Consider the following 13,727-nt stretch of genomic DNA (forward strand, 5'->3'; position numbering starts at 1 on the left):
CAACTAACTTTTTCCTAGCAGCTAGCTAAGACCTAGCAGCTAGCTAATGCCCAACAGCTAGCTAATGCCCAGCAGCTAGTTAACATCTAGCAACTAGCTAACACCTAGCAGCTAGCTAACACCTAGCAACTAGCTAACACCTAGCAACTAGCTAACACCTAGCAGCTAGCTAACACCTAGCAGCTAGCTAACAACTAGTTGTAATGCTTTTGCTGCAGTTTAGGGGCACTTCTCATAGAAATAAAACATTACTGCTGAAATGCTTGTGTAACATGCAATTGTTGGCATGTGAAGGTTTATACATCAGCAATTGTTTAAACTGGTATAAAATGTTAAAAATTAAGAAACTGCTTTGCTTGAACCTTTTGACAGCCACTTCCAAAACAGATTTGTCGTCTTAACAGCTCCTGTAAAATTCAAAGTTTTTAAGGAAGTTCAAATGATTTAATATATAAAAATATAACTTGTGTTGTTTATAAAGCTTTACGTTGCATTCACTTGCATATTACTCTTTTTACACAGAACTATGTGGATATTTCCAAACAGCTAGCTTACAGCTGGTTAGCGGTAACGGTTCAGGATTAGCATATGCAAAGTGAAACAGTTAGCACGAAAGGTTTCTTCACTAGCGCTTGCAAAAGCTCGTGAAATTTTCAAAAAAATGTGACGTTAGAAATTTAATTTGTAAGTGGATTTGCTCAAACCGTGTTTGCTACAGTAGCCACTTCGGAAGTAGATTTTTATTTCTGTAAAAAAAGTTTTTTATTTGTTTTTTATTTATTTTATAGCAGTTTAAACACTGTAAAATATGAAAAAGAATAGCGAACACTGTTTTAAAACCTTTACATTCTGTTTCTCACTTGTCAAACTCCAGGCCCGAGGCCTTGTTAGCGTCTAATGTGGCCCCAAAGATGGTATTTTAAAAGTGTTTATTACTTCTCATTTTACTAGGAAACTTTGCATAATTTATTTAGTCCAGACTTCTCATGACAACTTGAAGTCAAGAAATTTCAGTTTGAATTTTTCTGCAATCTTTGATTTTTAAACGGAAAAAGTGTCAGGAGAGAGTAAGATATTTGGTGTTTATAACCTTTTCTTTGAATGATCCCTTTCAAATGTCACTTTTACAGCTCTGCTGCCCTCTGTAGGGGGAAAGGATCAAGTTAATAAAGATTTAAAGCATCTAATTCACTTTACACATTTTTTCAAATATTATTAAAAACTAACAAAAACAGAGTTTCTAGTATGCAGCTGCAGTTTGGTCATTTTTCACTGAAAATCATGTCTAAAAAAACAACATGGGGATCAGAAATAATTTAGGTTCCTCGTTTTGAGTTAACCGTCATTATTGATACTTTCTAATCAATAGATCTGCAGTAGGCCGTTTGAGCAGCTTCATAATTATCAGCACAATTATTAGGATGTGTGAAAATGTCACAAACTTCTGGCAGGTTTTTAGGAAGCTCATAATTTGTGTTTTTGAATAGAAAAGAAACTGAAGAGTGCTTCACCTTTAGTCAATTGTTGTTTATTGACTAGTATTATTATCGTTTGCTGTTATAGATGTTTCATTTTCTAGAACATAATTTTTATTGGTCGTTGTAGTAAACATCGTAGTTGTTGAATTTGTAATAAAATAACTTAAACGTGTGTAAGAACTTGTATTTAATCTATGATTGTTCTTTAGCAATTAAAGAAATAATTTTAAAATATGCTGTTTATTCTCTGACTTTTATTTACATTTTATAATTATTCGCAGAACTGCTAAATATAATAAGAATAAAAGAAGAATTAACAATGTTAAGTGGGTTTGTTTTATCTGTTCGTTGCAAGATCATTTTAAAAAGTACTGAACAGATATGGAGTCAGATTTTAGATTTTTTTCAGATGCATTATTCTTGTTTTGGTTTATAATAAAACTCTTTGAATCAATGAGTTAATCTGACCATTCCAAAAGCTCTTAATCGCTGCTGGCAAAATATACAATTAAAAGATAACCCTAAGTAGAATTTAGAGAATATATTGTTCAGAGAATATTTAAGAGCTCCTCAGTTGGTTGTTTCTTCTCAGATTTTGCCACAGATCTTAATTTATTGGAAAAAAGATAAAAACAAAGAGTTTAATTCCAGTGCTCTGACATGGCCGTGGGAACTAAAGGTACAGAAGGTGCTGCAGCACCCCGGTGGATGCCAGAGGGCATGCATTTCCAAACACCAGAAGATTTCATTAGTGCTGCTTATGTTTAAAATCTGATAATCTGATAATATTGAGTCGTGCATTTCTCATGTTCGTGTTTTTTTATGCATAATCTCAAAATTGTACGACCGATTAAAATACGAACTCAATCTACGACGTGTTTAAAAGCAGAAAAATCTGAATGTTGTCACTTCAACAGAGCTTTGACTGTAAATCAGCTCAAGTTTTATTAATGAAAAAAAAAAGGTTGAGCGTCGTAAACCTATTTACATCAAAAAGATAAACCGTTCATTTTTATATTTTACTAATGATATCAAAGTTAGTTTGCAATGCATTGTGGTCTAAATAGTTTCAGGCCTACTTCCTGTTTGTTGCGAGACACCGAATCTAAAGAATGTTTCTGCTGCTCTGCAGACGTTCAGACACTCGGCAACGTTTCACTTTGTGCTCACGTGAAACAATAAAAATAATTTACAAATATGTTTGTACAGTAAATTATTTTTTTTAAAGCTAGTGTAAAGGACATGGCTATGAAACTATTTGGGGTTGCAATGCCTGATTTTTTTAATTTTTATTTTATGCCTTTGACTATAAAAAGGTCAATGTGCTGATTTTTAAACAAATAAACTTCAATAACATTTTCCATTTTTCCTGTTAAAACTAAGCAAGATGTTTTACGTCCTGTGAGCTCAGTGCTCGGCAGTGCTGCACACATCGGGCTTTTGCCACATTTTAATTATTAGAAACAAAACAAAAAGGAGAAATATGAATCAGAAAATATAAAAAATACCTAAATTCCATAATGGAAATTTTCTAAGTGTGTGGCGAGGGGAACTTCTTTATCTTAGAAGAAAATGACGTCAATCACGATAACATTTAACAAAAAAATTTGTAAAAAAATCTTTTTTTTGTTACTTTTCTCATAAAATAGTTATTTTCTATGATTCTCAAGGGAACACTTCCAAATCTTTCTAAAGTTTTAACGTTATTTTTTTGGCAATTTTCTCTTTTTGTTGTTTTTTTTCTAAAAAAAATTATTTTTAAATGAGGAAATTCATTGTACGATATAGAAAATTTATGCTGCAACTTGAAAACAATATCCTTCCTGACGTTACATTCTGGGCGGCACAGTAACTCAGTTGTTACAGCTGCCACCTCTCAGCGAGCAGGTTGCCAGTTCAAATCCCGGCTGTGGGGGGGGAGTGGGGGGTCTTGTTGGGTGGAGTTTGCATGTTCTCTTCGTGCTGCGTGGGTTTTCTCCGGGTACTCCGGTTTCCTCCCACAGACCAAGAACATGCATGTTAGTCTGACTGGTAACTCTAAATTGTCCCTGAGAGAGTGAATGGTTGTTTCGTTTGTCTCCATGTGTCCCTGTGATGGACTGGAGACATGTCCAATTCAATTCAGTTTATTTATATAGCACCAGTTCACAACGAAGTTGTCTCAGGGCAATGTACAAAACATTCACATACGTAGAAAAGCCAATTAGTAAAGTTCTCTATCTAAGGAAGACAGCAGACTTGTTGAATCTTCACTTCGTCACAGTGTCCCATCCTGAGCAAGCACAAAGGAGACAGTGGAGAGGAAAAACTTCCTTTGAACAGGAAGAAAGCTTCAGCAGAACCAGGCTCAGGATGTCCAGGGGGTCTCCCGCCTCTCGTACAGTGATGGCTGGATATGGGTACCAGTGACCCCCGTGACTTGAAAAGGAAGAAGTGGGTGATGAATGATGGATAGATGGATGGATGGACGGACGGACGGACAGGTTTGTATTCTCAGCAAAATATTATTTCATTTCCACACGTGGCCCAGATTGGGCCTGTTACTCGCACAATATACGTCGCAAAATGCTATTCATTAAATTATTTTACAGTAATGCACTAATTAATATAAAGATTCAGTTCCACTTGTATGGTATTATGTAATTAATCATAATTCTATAATTATTATCCACCTTATTCCTAGCTCCCATGCTGCTTTGCGTAAATTATGGACACAACTTCTTTTTGTTTTGGGTCCATGTTCAAAACACTCCTGTTGTAGCCACTGGTTTAGTTTGGTCTGATTGTTCGTGCTGCTGTGAACACAACATGTACCTGAACTCAGCACGGCTATTTTAGTAAACTTTATGGTCGTTAAATAAATGTAAACAAAACAAAAACGGTGTTTTATCTGCTAAACAGAATGTAAATTACTTTAAAAACCACAGTCCGTGCTCCGCTACCATGGTTAGCCAACGCTTATGTGCTACTTCCTGTGTGACAGGAAGTTGTACCCATAATCATTTATACAGTTAAGCCATGTGACAAAATAAAATTAATAAATATATGTATAATTTAATGACGAAATACATAATTAAATATGCAACTAAATTATTAAATACACAATTAATTAATTAAATGTCCGATGAAAAATGGCAGAGCGTCCAGGAATAATGTGGAAAGTTTTTTTTTTTTGTTTTTTTTTTTACGATCTATCCTCCAGTCCAGTTAGAGGTGGTAAATCACCTAAAATACAGTTTGCAAACTGCTTTTAACCTCACGAAGAAGAAAACCCGGAAGTGACGTATAAAATTAAAAGCTACGCTGACTCCATTTTCTAGTTGGAGTATATCTGTTGTCGATTTACTTTATTATTTCTTTAAAGGACCAATTTATCCATTCCTATTTCATTTTATTGTTGAAATACAAATTATATTTCAAGATGGGAGGCGGAGATCTGGTGAGTTCGATCGCTATGAAATGTGTTTGTATCCCTGTGTTCAAAGCTAATGCTAATCGTTGAAATTATGTTTTTTAAAACTTTTCCTCTTAATCAGTGGCTTGTACATGATTTACTATAGAAGCGAGCACCTTTTAGAACTTTTATTATCAGTACTTAAGTTCGGCTACACTAAATTTAACTTTAGATATTTCTGTTTGACATTTTAATCGCTATACGTGTTTTCAGAAACTAGCAAGATGCTTTATGAACTCTGTTTTTAAAGTGAAATAACGCATGAAGATGTTGATAAAAGTGTCACTATTAGATTATAGTATTCTTTCATCATTTCTCCAGGTTAAACAGCTGCTTAATACCTTTTTTTTGTTTTGTTTCCAGAACTTAAAAAAGAGCTGGCATCCCCAGACTATGAAAAACATCGAGCGAGTTTGGAAAGCTGAGCAGAAACATGAAGCTGAACGCAAGAAGATCGAGGAGCTCCAGAAGGAGCTGAAGAACGAACGAGCCCGAGAAGAAATGACCAGATATGCAGAGGAAACCGGTGCCATCAAGTCGGTTTTCCCACACGTTTTGAAGAAGGTCATTTTGCTGCTTTTAACGTCACACCTCAAGTTAATTTGTTTGTTTCTCCTGACAGGAAAAGAGACGATCGCCTGGACTGGATGTACCAGGGTCCTGCTGGTCAGGTGTCCAGAGATGAGTATCTGCTGGGGCGCCCCATCGACAAGCAAATCACTGATCAGTACGAGGAACCAGAGAGCGGGCCGTCAGCTGAGACGGGCCTCCTGCCAGGGTCCATTTTCAACCCCACCACCCCCGCTTCCGGCCTCGATCTGGCTTCTAAGATCAGGGAGGACCCCTTGTTCCAGATCCGGTTCGTACATCCACCTTTGTCCTGTAGCTTCTGATCTAAAAGCGTTTACTAATAATTTACTTGTTTTATTTTTGTTCTGAAGGAAACGTGAGGAAGAAAAGAAGAGAGAAGTTCTCACTAATCCCGTAAAAATGAAGAAAATCAAGGAAATGGTGATAATCTCTTGTTTTTTTGGATCAGCACAAACAAAAACTTCAAAAAAAAAAATTAAAAACTTTAAAGTCATACTATTATTACTAATCAGTTGTGTTTTTTTTTTTTTTCTCCAACAGCTGCGGCAAAATCTTGAAAAAGACAAGAAAAAGAAGAGGAAGAAGGAAAAGAAGGAGAAGAAAGAGAGAAAAGAAAAGAAGCACAAGAGGAGGAGTTCAAGTTCGAGCTCAGACGACGAAGAGGACAAACACAGGTTAGAGGGAGTTTAAAGTTTTACTCCGTTTTTAAATTAATTTATTTGTTTGATGAATATTTTAATGGATCCGTCTTCAGGTCACACTCGAGAGACGAGTCCACAGACACGAGATCTCATCATCTTCCAGGATACGGCCTGCAGGTCGGTGAGCTTTTGTCGCTTTTCAGAACATTTCTGGTTTAAAAAAAAAGATTTTCAATGAAATAAACAGGAAGTGTGTGCTTCAGTTATTTTAATTACACAAATAGGACACAGTAATACCACAAAGGAATATGATACAAATACAAAGCTTATTACTGACTGATGAGGAAATTAGTATTTTCACTTCATAACTTTGGAGATTTTGTCTAAAAAATATTAGCTATAAGTTTAATTTCTACTGTTTTACCGTCATAATCATAAAATCTCAATTTGACCAACTCTCTGTTTTTTAAGTTTATTAAATAAAAAAGCTCAGATTCTCAGTGTTTGGATTGTTTTTTGAAGTTGACTAGTTCACCAACCCTAAATGGTGAATCCTAACCGTTCAGCGTTTCCTCGCAGCTTCCTGCCGGCAGACATCAGCAGGCCCCGGCGGCGTCGAGTCACTCGGGCCGCAGAGAGAGGAGCCGGTCACGATCTCCTCCCCGGAACCACAAGGACGGCCGCTCGTCCTCACACAGGGCTGAGAGGAAGGTGGAGCCCAGGGCTCCCAGTCCACAGTGGTACCACCGACAGAGGAACCACGTGTCAAAGTAAAAGCTCACAGCACTCCTCAGATAAACCTCTGGGGGCTTTTATTTTCTATTCACTAAACTTCTGCTGTGTTTGATGTAGGAAGCTTTCTGCGGAGGACCTGGAGAAGAAGAGACGTGAGATGATGAGCCAGGCTAAGCAGCGAGAGGAGGACCGGGAGAACAACGTGAGGAGGTACAAGAGGCAGGACGAGCAGGAGAAGCAGCGGGAGCACAACGTCAAACGCGACCGACACGCTGGATTCATCCAGTAAGTTCAGCCAGACTCATGTTTTACCTTCAAAGCTCAGTTCTGACCCGACTCTCCCTCTTCCTGCAGCGACATGAAGCTGGAAAGCGCCGCGAGCTCCTCGTTGGAGGACCGCGTGAAGAGAAACATCCACTCCATCCAGAGAACGCCGGCCTCCCTTGACAACTTCATGAAGCGGAACTAGTTTGTTCCGATCTTCGTCTTCTTTCAAACGTTTAGTCTCGGATGAACGGATGATGCGACTCCGTCTGTGGCTTTTATTTTGAAAACAGATATTTGTTTTTCAGAATAAAGCTTAAAGATTACCAGTTTGTCCTCGCCGCGTCAAAAAGCTTTTATAGACTTGATTTGTTCTTTGTACAGTTTGTTGTTGAGTTTACAGAATTTGTTTTGAACAGATGGTTTTTGTAATATATGACCTTTGAACAAGATTAAATACAATTAAAAAAAAAACTTTTTTGAGCTTTCTTTATTATTTGTTTATGTTTGGATTCTAACTACTGATGCTCAGTTTTATGACATTTGTCATTAACCTGGATTTCTTCTTTCAGCTGTTCCCTCTTCAGGGGTCTCCACAGAGAGTCCTCCTCCATCTCACTCTGTCCTCACTCCAACTACCTCCCATGTCCTTTTTGCATCCATATATCGCCGCTTTATCTTTTTCTTGGCAGCTGCATTTCTACCATCCTTCTACCAGTATACCCACTGTCCCTCCTCTGGACATGTCCAAACCATCTAGACTGATACAGGCCAGCTACTGTATGTTGTCTGGTCTGGAGACAATGACGTGGACAAAAAGACAGGAGACAGAACTGGAAGTGGCAGAAATGAAGATGTTGAGGTTCTTCTTAGGAGTGACAAGGATGGCTAAGATAGGAATGAGCTCATCAGAGGTGCAGCACAGGTTGAACAACTGGGAAATAAAGTTACTTCTCTGCCACTCAAGATTTCCTCACCTCCCTCGGCCCCTTGTCAAATGCTTTTTCTAAAGACAATGGAGTTCTTTCTGACCCTCTACTTCTCCATCAGCATCCTCAAAGCAAAGATGATATCTGTGATGCTCTTTTTTTCATTTTTATTGTTTGCACAAAAGCAATACACAGAAAGGAAAATATTTTTAAAAATGTACAGGAGAGGTCATAAAACCCCAAAATGGGCTTACAAGCAGCCCCCCCCCCCCCTTAATAAAATTAAGAAAAATGTATATAAAAGCTTTATACATAAGCTTACATCTTACTTTAAACACAAATACACACCAAAGCAATAGATAATAGTTCATAATACATTTAAATTGACCAAAAATATTAGAATAATAATAAAAAATTAAACAAATGTATTTAAAAAAATCTATAAACTTTGTTTCGACTTTCTTTTAAATACAGATAATGTTGTACATGATTCACTTGGTTGTTATAAACTGTTCCACAGCAGAACACCTTGATGCATGAATGAAACTTTAGCAACAGTGGTTCTGCAGAAGAGGAAATGTAAATCATACCTCCTCCTTGTAGAGTATGAACGATAATAAGAATTAAACTCAAAGAAATTATGAAACTATTTAGGTAAAGATAATGGAATACATATAACTTTATACATCAAGATTCCTGTTTGATACTTATTCACGTCATAAATTCTAAGAAATTCTTTTTTTTTTTTTAAACAGAGGTGTGGATGGAGCTAAATGTGGAGAGTTAGTGACAATTCTTACACAAGATATTTTAAGTTCATGGACTGACTGTAAGTAAGAAGGATATGCACTACATCAAATTAATTTACAATAAGAAATGTGGGTATAAATTAAACTATTGTACAAGGTTAATAAAGTACTTGTTTTTAAATAGGGTTTAACCTTTTTTATAATACCTGAAGATTTTGAAATCTTACACACCGATTCACAATGAATCGTAAAACAATGTTTCTCATTAATATAGACACCTAAGAACTTTGTTGATGATGCACTGTAAATTGTTATTATTTTTTTTTTTCAGGATTATAATTCTTGTTCTTAAATAAGAACAAGAACATTCCTTGGCATGAAACTATACTGCTACCCACAAATTGTCACCTCTTTTTTTTTAATAAAGGTTTTAATTTCGCTTCCACACTCCTCAACCAAACTATGCCGGCATCATTATCCAATCACAGACGGGCTGATTTCCCGTCAGCCAATCACAGATAGACTCACTTCATATAGGCCAATCATATTGACGCACCTTGATGACGTAGAAACCCCCAGCTTGTCTGATCTTTGTGTTTCTAAATCGTGTAGTCACTGTGGGAAGCTGACAGCTAACCGATTAACAAAGAAGGATTTTTAATTTTACAACTAGAGATAAGTTTACAACAACATCTTCAAAATGGTATGATAACAAATTATTCTAACAAATGTTTGAGGTGTTTTTTGTTAAAGTGTGGCATCAAGAGCTAATTAAGCTAACGATCGTTAGCATACATGCTAAGTCTGCTACCGTTCATGACTGCAAGAAAAGTATTTTAAATCATAATTTCTATTTTATATTTTTAAACTATATGTTGTGCCTTATAATGTTTTATTTAATATTTAGTGGTAGAAAAGATTAAAACACCAGACATATGCTATTCGGTTATTAGTCAATAAAACGAGCTTTATATGGTAAAATCAGTTTTTAATACATTAATTTATTTTAAATAAACACATATATCATGAAAAAATTCACCCTACTGATATGACTTTATTTTTAAAAGATAAAATGTAAAATCCTATTAAATGCATGTTTTCATTTTTAACCAGCTAAATGTTTGATAAAATCACTTTAATCTTTCATAAACACAATTAGCACATAACTGTAAAACTCTTAAGCAGCCCTTCATATTAATCTGTTTTGCTCCAAAAGTTGACAGATTTTCATAAGAAAAAATAATCTAAATGTCTCTTTTTTTGTTGTTTCTTTGTTTTGTATTTATACACACCACTGGTTAATCAGTTGAGTTTATAAGTCTTTTATGTGAGAAAGAGTTTTGGTCTCAGTAGGAAAATAATCCGCTAAAGTCCAAAGAAGACGTGGAGAAAAGTTGCTCCTTTTTAAAGATGAAGATCTGGCTGTTTGGAAAGAAAAGATGAAGAAAGGATGGATAACTCTGCATGTTTTCCTCTCATTTTGTGGTTTAATTTTACTTGTAATCTTTGTTTTTTTCAGTCTATCATGTCGTATAACGGGGGCGCTGTCATGGCCATGCGGGGGAAGAACTGTGTGGCGATCGCTGCAGACCGAAGGTTCGGCATTCAAGCTCAGATGGTCTCTACAGACTTCCAGAAGATCTTCCCCATGGGGGAGAGGCTGTACATCGGTCTGGCCGGTCTGGCCACTGATGTTCAGACAGTGTGAGTGTGTCCGGCGGCCACTAACTAACTGTAGGGAAGCATTTTAGCTCAACCTGCGTCAATATTTGTTTATAAAAGCATCGAGAAATTGTAAACATCTTATTGCAACATAACTGACATTTTGGATGATTTTTTTTGTGTTCAGATCCCAGAGGCTTAAATTCAGACTGAACCTGTATGAGCTGAAGGAGGGTCGTCAGATCAAACCCAAGACCTTCATGAGCATGGTGTCCAACCTGCTGTACGAGAGGAGGCGAGTAGAACCGAGAGTCCGTGGACTCGTCCATCGAGCAGTTCTATGGAACGGCCGTCTTGAAGCGCCCTCTGGCCGTTTATAAAACCTGAAGCGAGCGTCGAAGCAGAATTCAAACGTTTTTCTTTCAAAGAGTTTTGAAAATAAATGAAAATTTAATTAAACCTCCAGTAAAAGAAAGACAAACAGGATTTTACGCTACTGAATATTTCCTGAAGGCTTGGTCACATTTATGTTCTGAAGTAGATCCACTTTCTTTCAGTTGAAGTTCTGCTACTGTTAGCTAACGTTTCACAAGCTTTTTGCTACCTTTTGGCCTTTTGCAAAGTTTAACAGCAGTTCTGCTGCTTTTATCTAGCATTTAGCTGCAGTTGTGCTACTTTCATGCTGCCTTTTGCTACTTTTAGCTGCAGTTCTGTTACTCTTAGCAGACTTTGCACCTTTAGCTGCTTTTGGACAGTCTTGCAACCTACATCTGCAGTTTGTACTTCAGCTGCTTTTAGCAGGTGTTATTCTAAATTTTGCTTTTGGCTAGCTTTTTTTTGTCTACTTTTAGTTTCAATTCTCTTAATTTTAGCTTGCATTTTGCTACTTTTAGCTTGTCTTTTGCATTAGGAGCATTAGGTTAGGAGCCAGCTTTTTTTTGCGCAGAACCCGTTCTCGTAGGCAGAACAAAATGGCTAAATTGTCACGCAGCTGCATCAATGCGAACAACTTTAGTTCAAGTTTGTGATTTTATTTATTTTTTCTCAGGTTTGGCCCGTACTACATCGAGCCGGTGATCGCAGGACTGAACCCAAAAACCTTTGAGCCGTTCATCTGCTCATTGGACCTGATCGGCTGTCCCATGGTGACGGAGGACTTCGTCGTAAGCGGAACCTGTTCGGAGCAGATGTACGGCATGTGCGAGTCTCTGTGGGAGCCCGACATGGTTCGTATTCACCGTTCGCCCCAGAACCGGGTTCACGTGCAGGAGAAAACATCCTGTTTTTACTTTATTTATTTTTGGTGCTGTTCGTAAACACGATCGTTCCTTTCTAGTTTTTTTTTTTTTGTCTACTGTTTCAAACGCTTCCATAAAGTTTCACTGAAAGTACCGCCCTCTAGTGGTGCTTAGGGGGAAAAACGACCATAATGAAATCCCTTTATAAATGCATTTTTTTTGGACCCTAGTTTTATCATAAAATAATGCGTTCCTTTCATCAAAGTATTTATTTTTATTTTACTTTTTTTATCTATAATTTCATATTAGCTCACTCTGTGATGCTTTTTTTTATTTATTTTTTTACATTTTATATTTTCTGTAAAACTTTTCCGGCCGAACTTCAACTTACCTCAGAGGAGATACGTCTGTCCCGGCTGGACGTTGCTGCTGAGCTGCAGCTCTCACCTCCTCCAGCTAAACTGTTTTTGTTTGGTTGTAAAGAGCAAAAACACGCATGCAAGTAAACGTTTAGTTCAAAAAAGCAGTTCCACGTGCAGCAAGCTGAAAGATCAGACGCTCAGCCGACTCGTGTGAGCTCGACTGAAATCAGGACGTCTGCAGCAGCTGGTTATCCATCCGGGTCAGTAAAAGAAAAAATGAAACAGAATCTGGTATCAAGTAGTTTCAGGAAAAAAGAAGAGATTATAAAATAACCTCCAGGCCTCATCTTTGGCTGGATTAATTAAGAAATGGTCAAAAAATCATGTTGGTGCATACTAATGGAGGAAAACGCCCTTCTTTCTGTCTTCCCCACCCCCCAATAAATAAATAAAAACAAAGCTAAAGTTTAAATAAACCCTTATAGGGTTTAAAAAAAAAAAGCGTAATTTGAAGTTGATATTTTTATGTCTCGTGGATAAAAAAATAAAAGCATATTTTTAGTAGTAATGTAAGATGGTGATTTATTTATTTTCCCCGCAGGAACTTTTTGTCAAAGTTTTAAATGTTATTTTCATTCAACCTTTATTTATACAAGTTATGTTATAAAGAGTTAAAGGACCCGAGCTTAAAAACCTTCTGTGTTTAAACACATCATAGACTTAAGTTTAATCAAATGAAATATTTCAATCAGCTTAGATCAACTAATATTATTATTAATAATAATAATAATGTTTTGTGTTGTCATCCTCTGCATTTAACCCATTCACCACCAGGTGGCGCAGTGGGCAGCTACTGAAGGCACCCGGGAGGCAGATTGAAGCAGAATTACTGAATAAACAGATTAATCCTAATTTTAACTGCAAAAAAGCACAAATTTATCTTTAGAGTGCGCCCCCCCACACACACACACACACTTCTGCTGCATGGTGAGTTTGAGAACGTCTCTGGGGGTCTTGCAGGGGCCAGAGGACTTGTTCGAGACCATCTCGCAGGCGATGCTGAACGCCGTCGACCGCGACGCCGTCTCCGGCATGGGGGTCGTCGTTCACGTGATGTGAGTGAAGCGCTTCGTTGCGTTCGGGTCCGCTTCGAACCGGAGGCGTCTTTTCTCCTTTCGTGACGTTTGACGTGAATTTTGTTTTTCTGTTGCAGTGAGAAGGACAAGATCACCACCCGGACCCTGAAAGCCCGAATGGACTAAACATATTTGTGTAAATAAATAAAATAAAAAAAATCATCTTCTGTGACTTTTTCTAACTGCTACTGTTCAATAAATAAAAATGAGCTCAAAGGATAAAAAGCGTGAAGATTTTCTGAAACGACGGCGCTCGTCTCATTTTAAATGTTTTTTTATTTTTAACACTTTGGAAAGTTTTTAAGATAAATGTAAAAAAAAAAAATAGAACCTGCAGGTGGAATAAAAAGCAAACGACTACACGGTACTGTATATTTACTGAAGGCTTGATCCGCTTTAAGCTAAGGTTCAGCTACTTTTACTTTTTTATTTATTGTTCTCTATTAATCCCCAATAGAGGAATTAATTATCTGCATTTTTACCATTGC

At 37.1% G+C, this 13,727-nt stretch overlaps 2 protein-coding genes across 2 annotated transcripts; both read left to right on the top strand.

Annotated features, from left to right (window-relative positions):
* The first annotated feature begins 4,742 nt into the window (after window positions 1-4,742).
* Window positions 4,743-7,626, top strand: cwc25 (CWC25 spliceosome associated protein homolog). The gene is made up of 9 exons (XM_037690111.1): window positions 4,743-4,917; window positions 5,296-5,468; window positions 5,555-5,791; window positions 5,874-5,943; window positions 6,064-6,197; window positions 6,278-6,341; window positions 6,744-6,934; window positions 7,017-7,184; window positions 7,254-7,626. The coding sequence occupies exons 1-9, from the start codon at window positions 4,900-4,902 to the stop codon at window positions 7,366-7,368; spliced, it is 1,170 nt and encodes a 389-aa protein (XP_037546039.1). The 5' UTR covers window positions 4,743-4,899; the 3' UTR covers window positions 7,369-7,626.
* A 1,783-nt stretch (window positions 7,627-9,409) lies between these two features.
* Window positions 9,410-13,389, top strand: psmb3 (proteasome 20S subunit beta 3). The gene is made up of 6 exons (XM_037690112.1): window positions 9,410-9,544; window positions 10,361-10,545; window positions 10,691-10,798; window positions 11,552-11,729; window positions 13,124-13,218; window positions 13,317-13,389. The coding sequence occupies exons 1-6, from the start codon at window positions 9,542-9,544 to the stop codon at window positions 13,363-13,365; spliced, it is 618 nt and encodes a 205-aa protein (XP_037546040.1). The 5' UTR covers window positions 9,410-9,541; the 3' UTR covers window positions 13,366-13,389.
* The last annotated feature ends 338 nt before the right edge of the window (window positions 13,390-13,727 follow it).

Source organism: Nematolebias whitei, chromosome 16, assembly GCF_014905685.2.
Source record: "Nematolebias whitei isolate Nwh7 chromosome 16, NemWhi1, whole genome shotgun sequence".
Lineage (NCBI taxonomy): Eukaryota > Metazoa > Chordata > Actinopteri > Cyprinodontiformes > Rivulidae > Nematolebias > Nematolebias whitei.

Excerpts from the sequence above, each read along its gene's own strand:
- cwc25 (XM_037690111.1), top strand. Across the intron at positions 5,792-5,873 it reads GACCCCTTGTTCCAGATCCG|GAAACGTGAGGAAGAAAAGA; the intron begins GTTCGTACATCC and ends TTTGTTCTGAAG. Across the intron at positions 5,944-6,063 it reads TGAAGAAAATCAAGGAAATG|CTGCGGCAAAATCTTGAAAA; the intron begins GTGATAATCTCT and ends TTTCTCCAACAG.
- psmb3 (XM_037690112.1), top strand. Across the intron at positions 10,546-10,690 it reads GCCACTGATGTTCAGACAGT|ATCCCAGAGGCTTAAATTCA; the intron begins GTGAGTGTGTCC and ends TTTTGTGTTCAG. Across the intron at positions 10,799-11,551 it reads AACCTGCTGTACGAGAGGAG|GTTTGGCCCGTACTACATCG; the intron begins GCGAGTAGAACC and ends ATTTTTTCTCAG.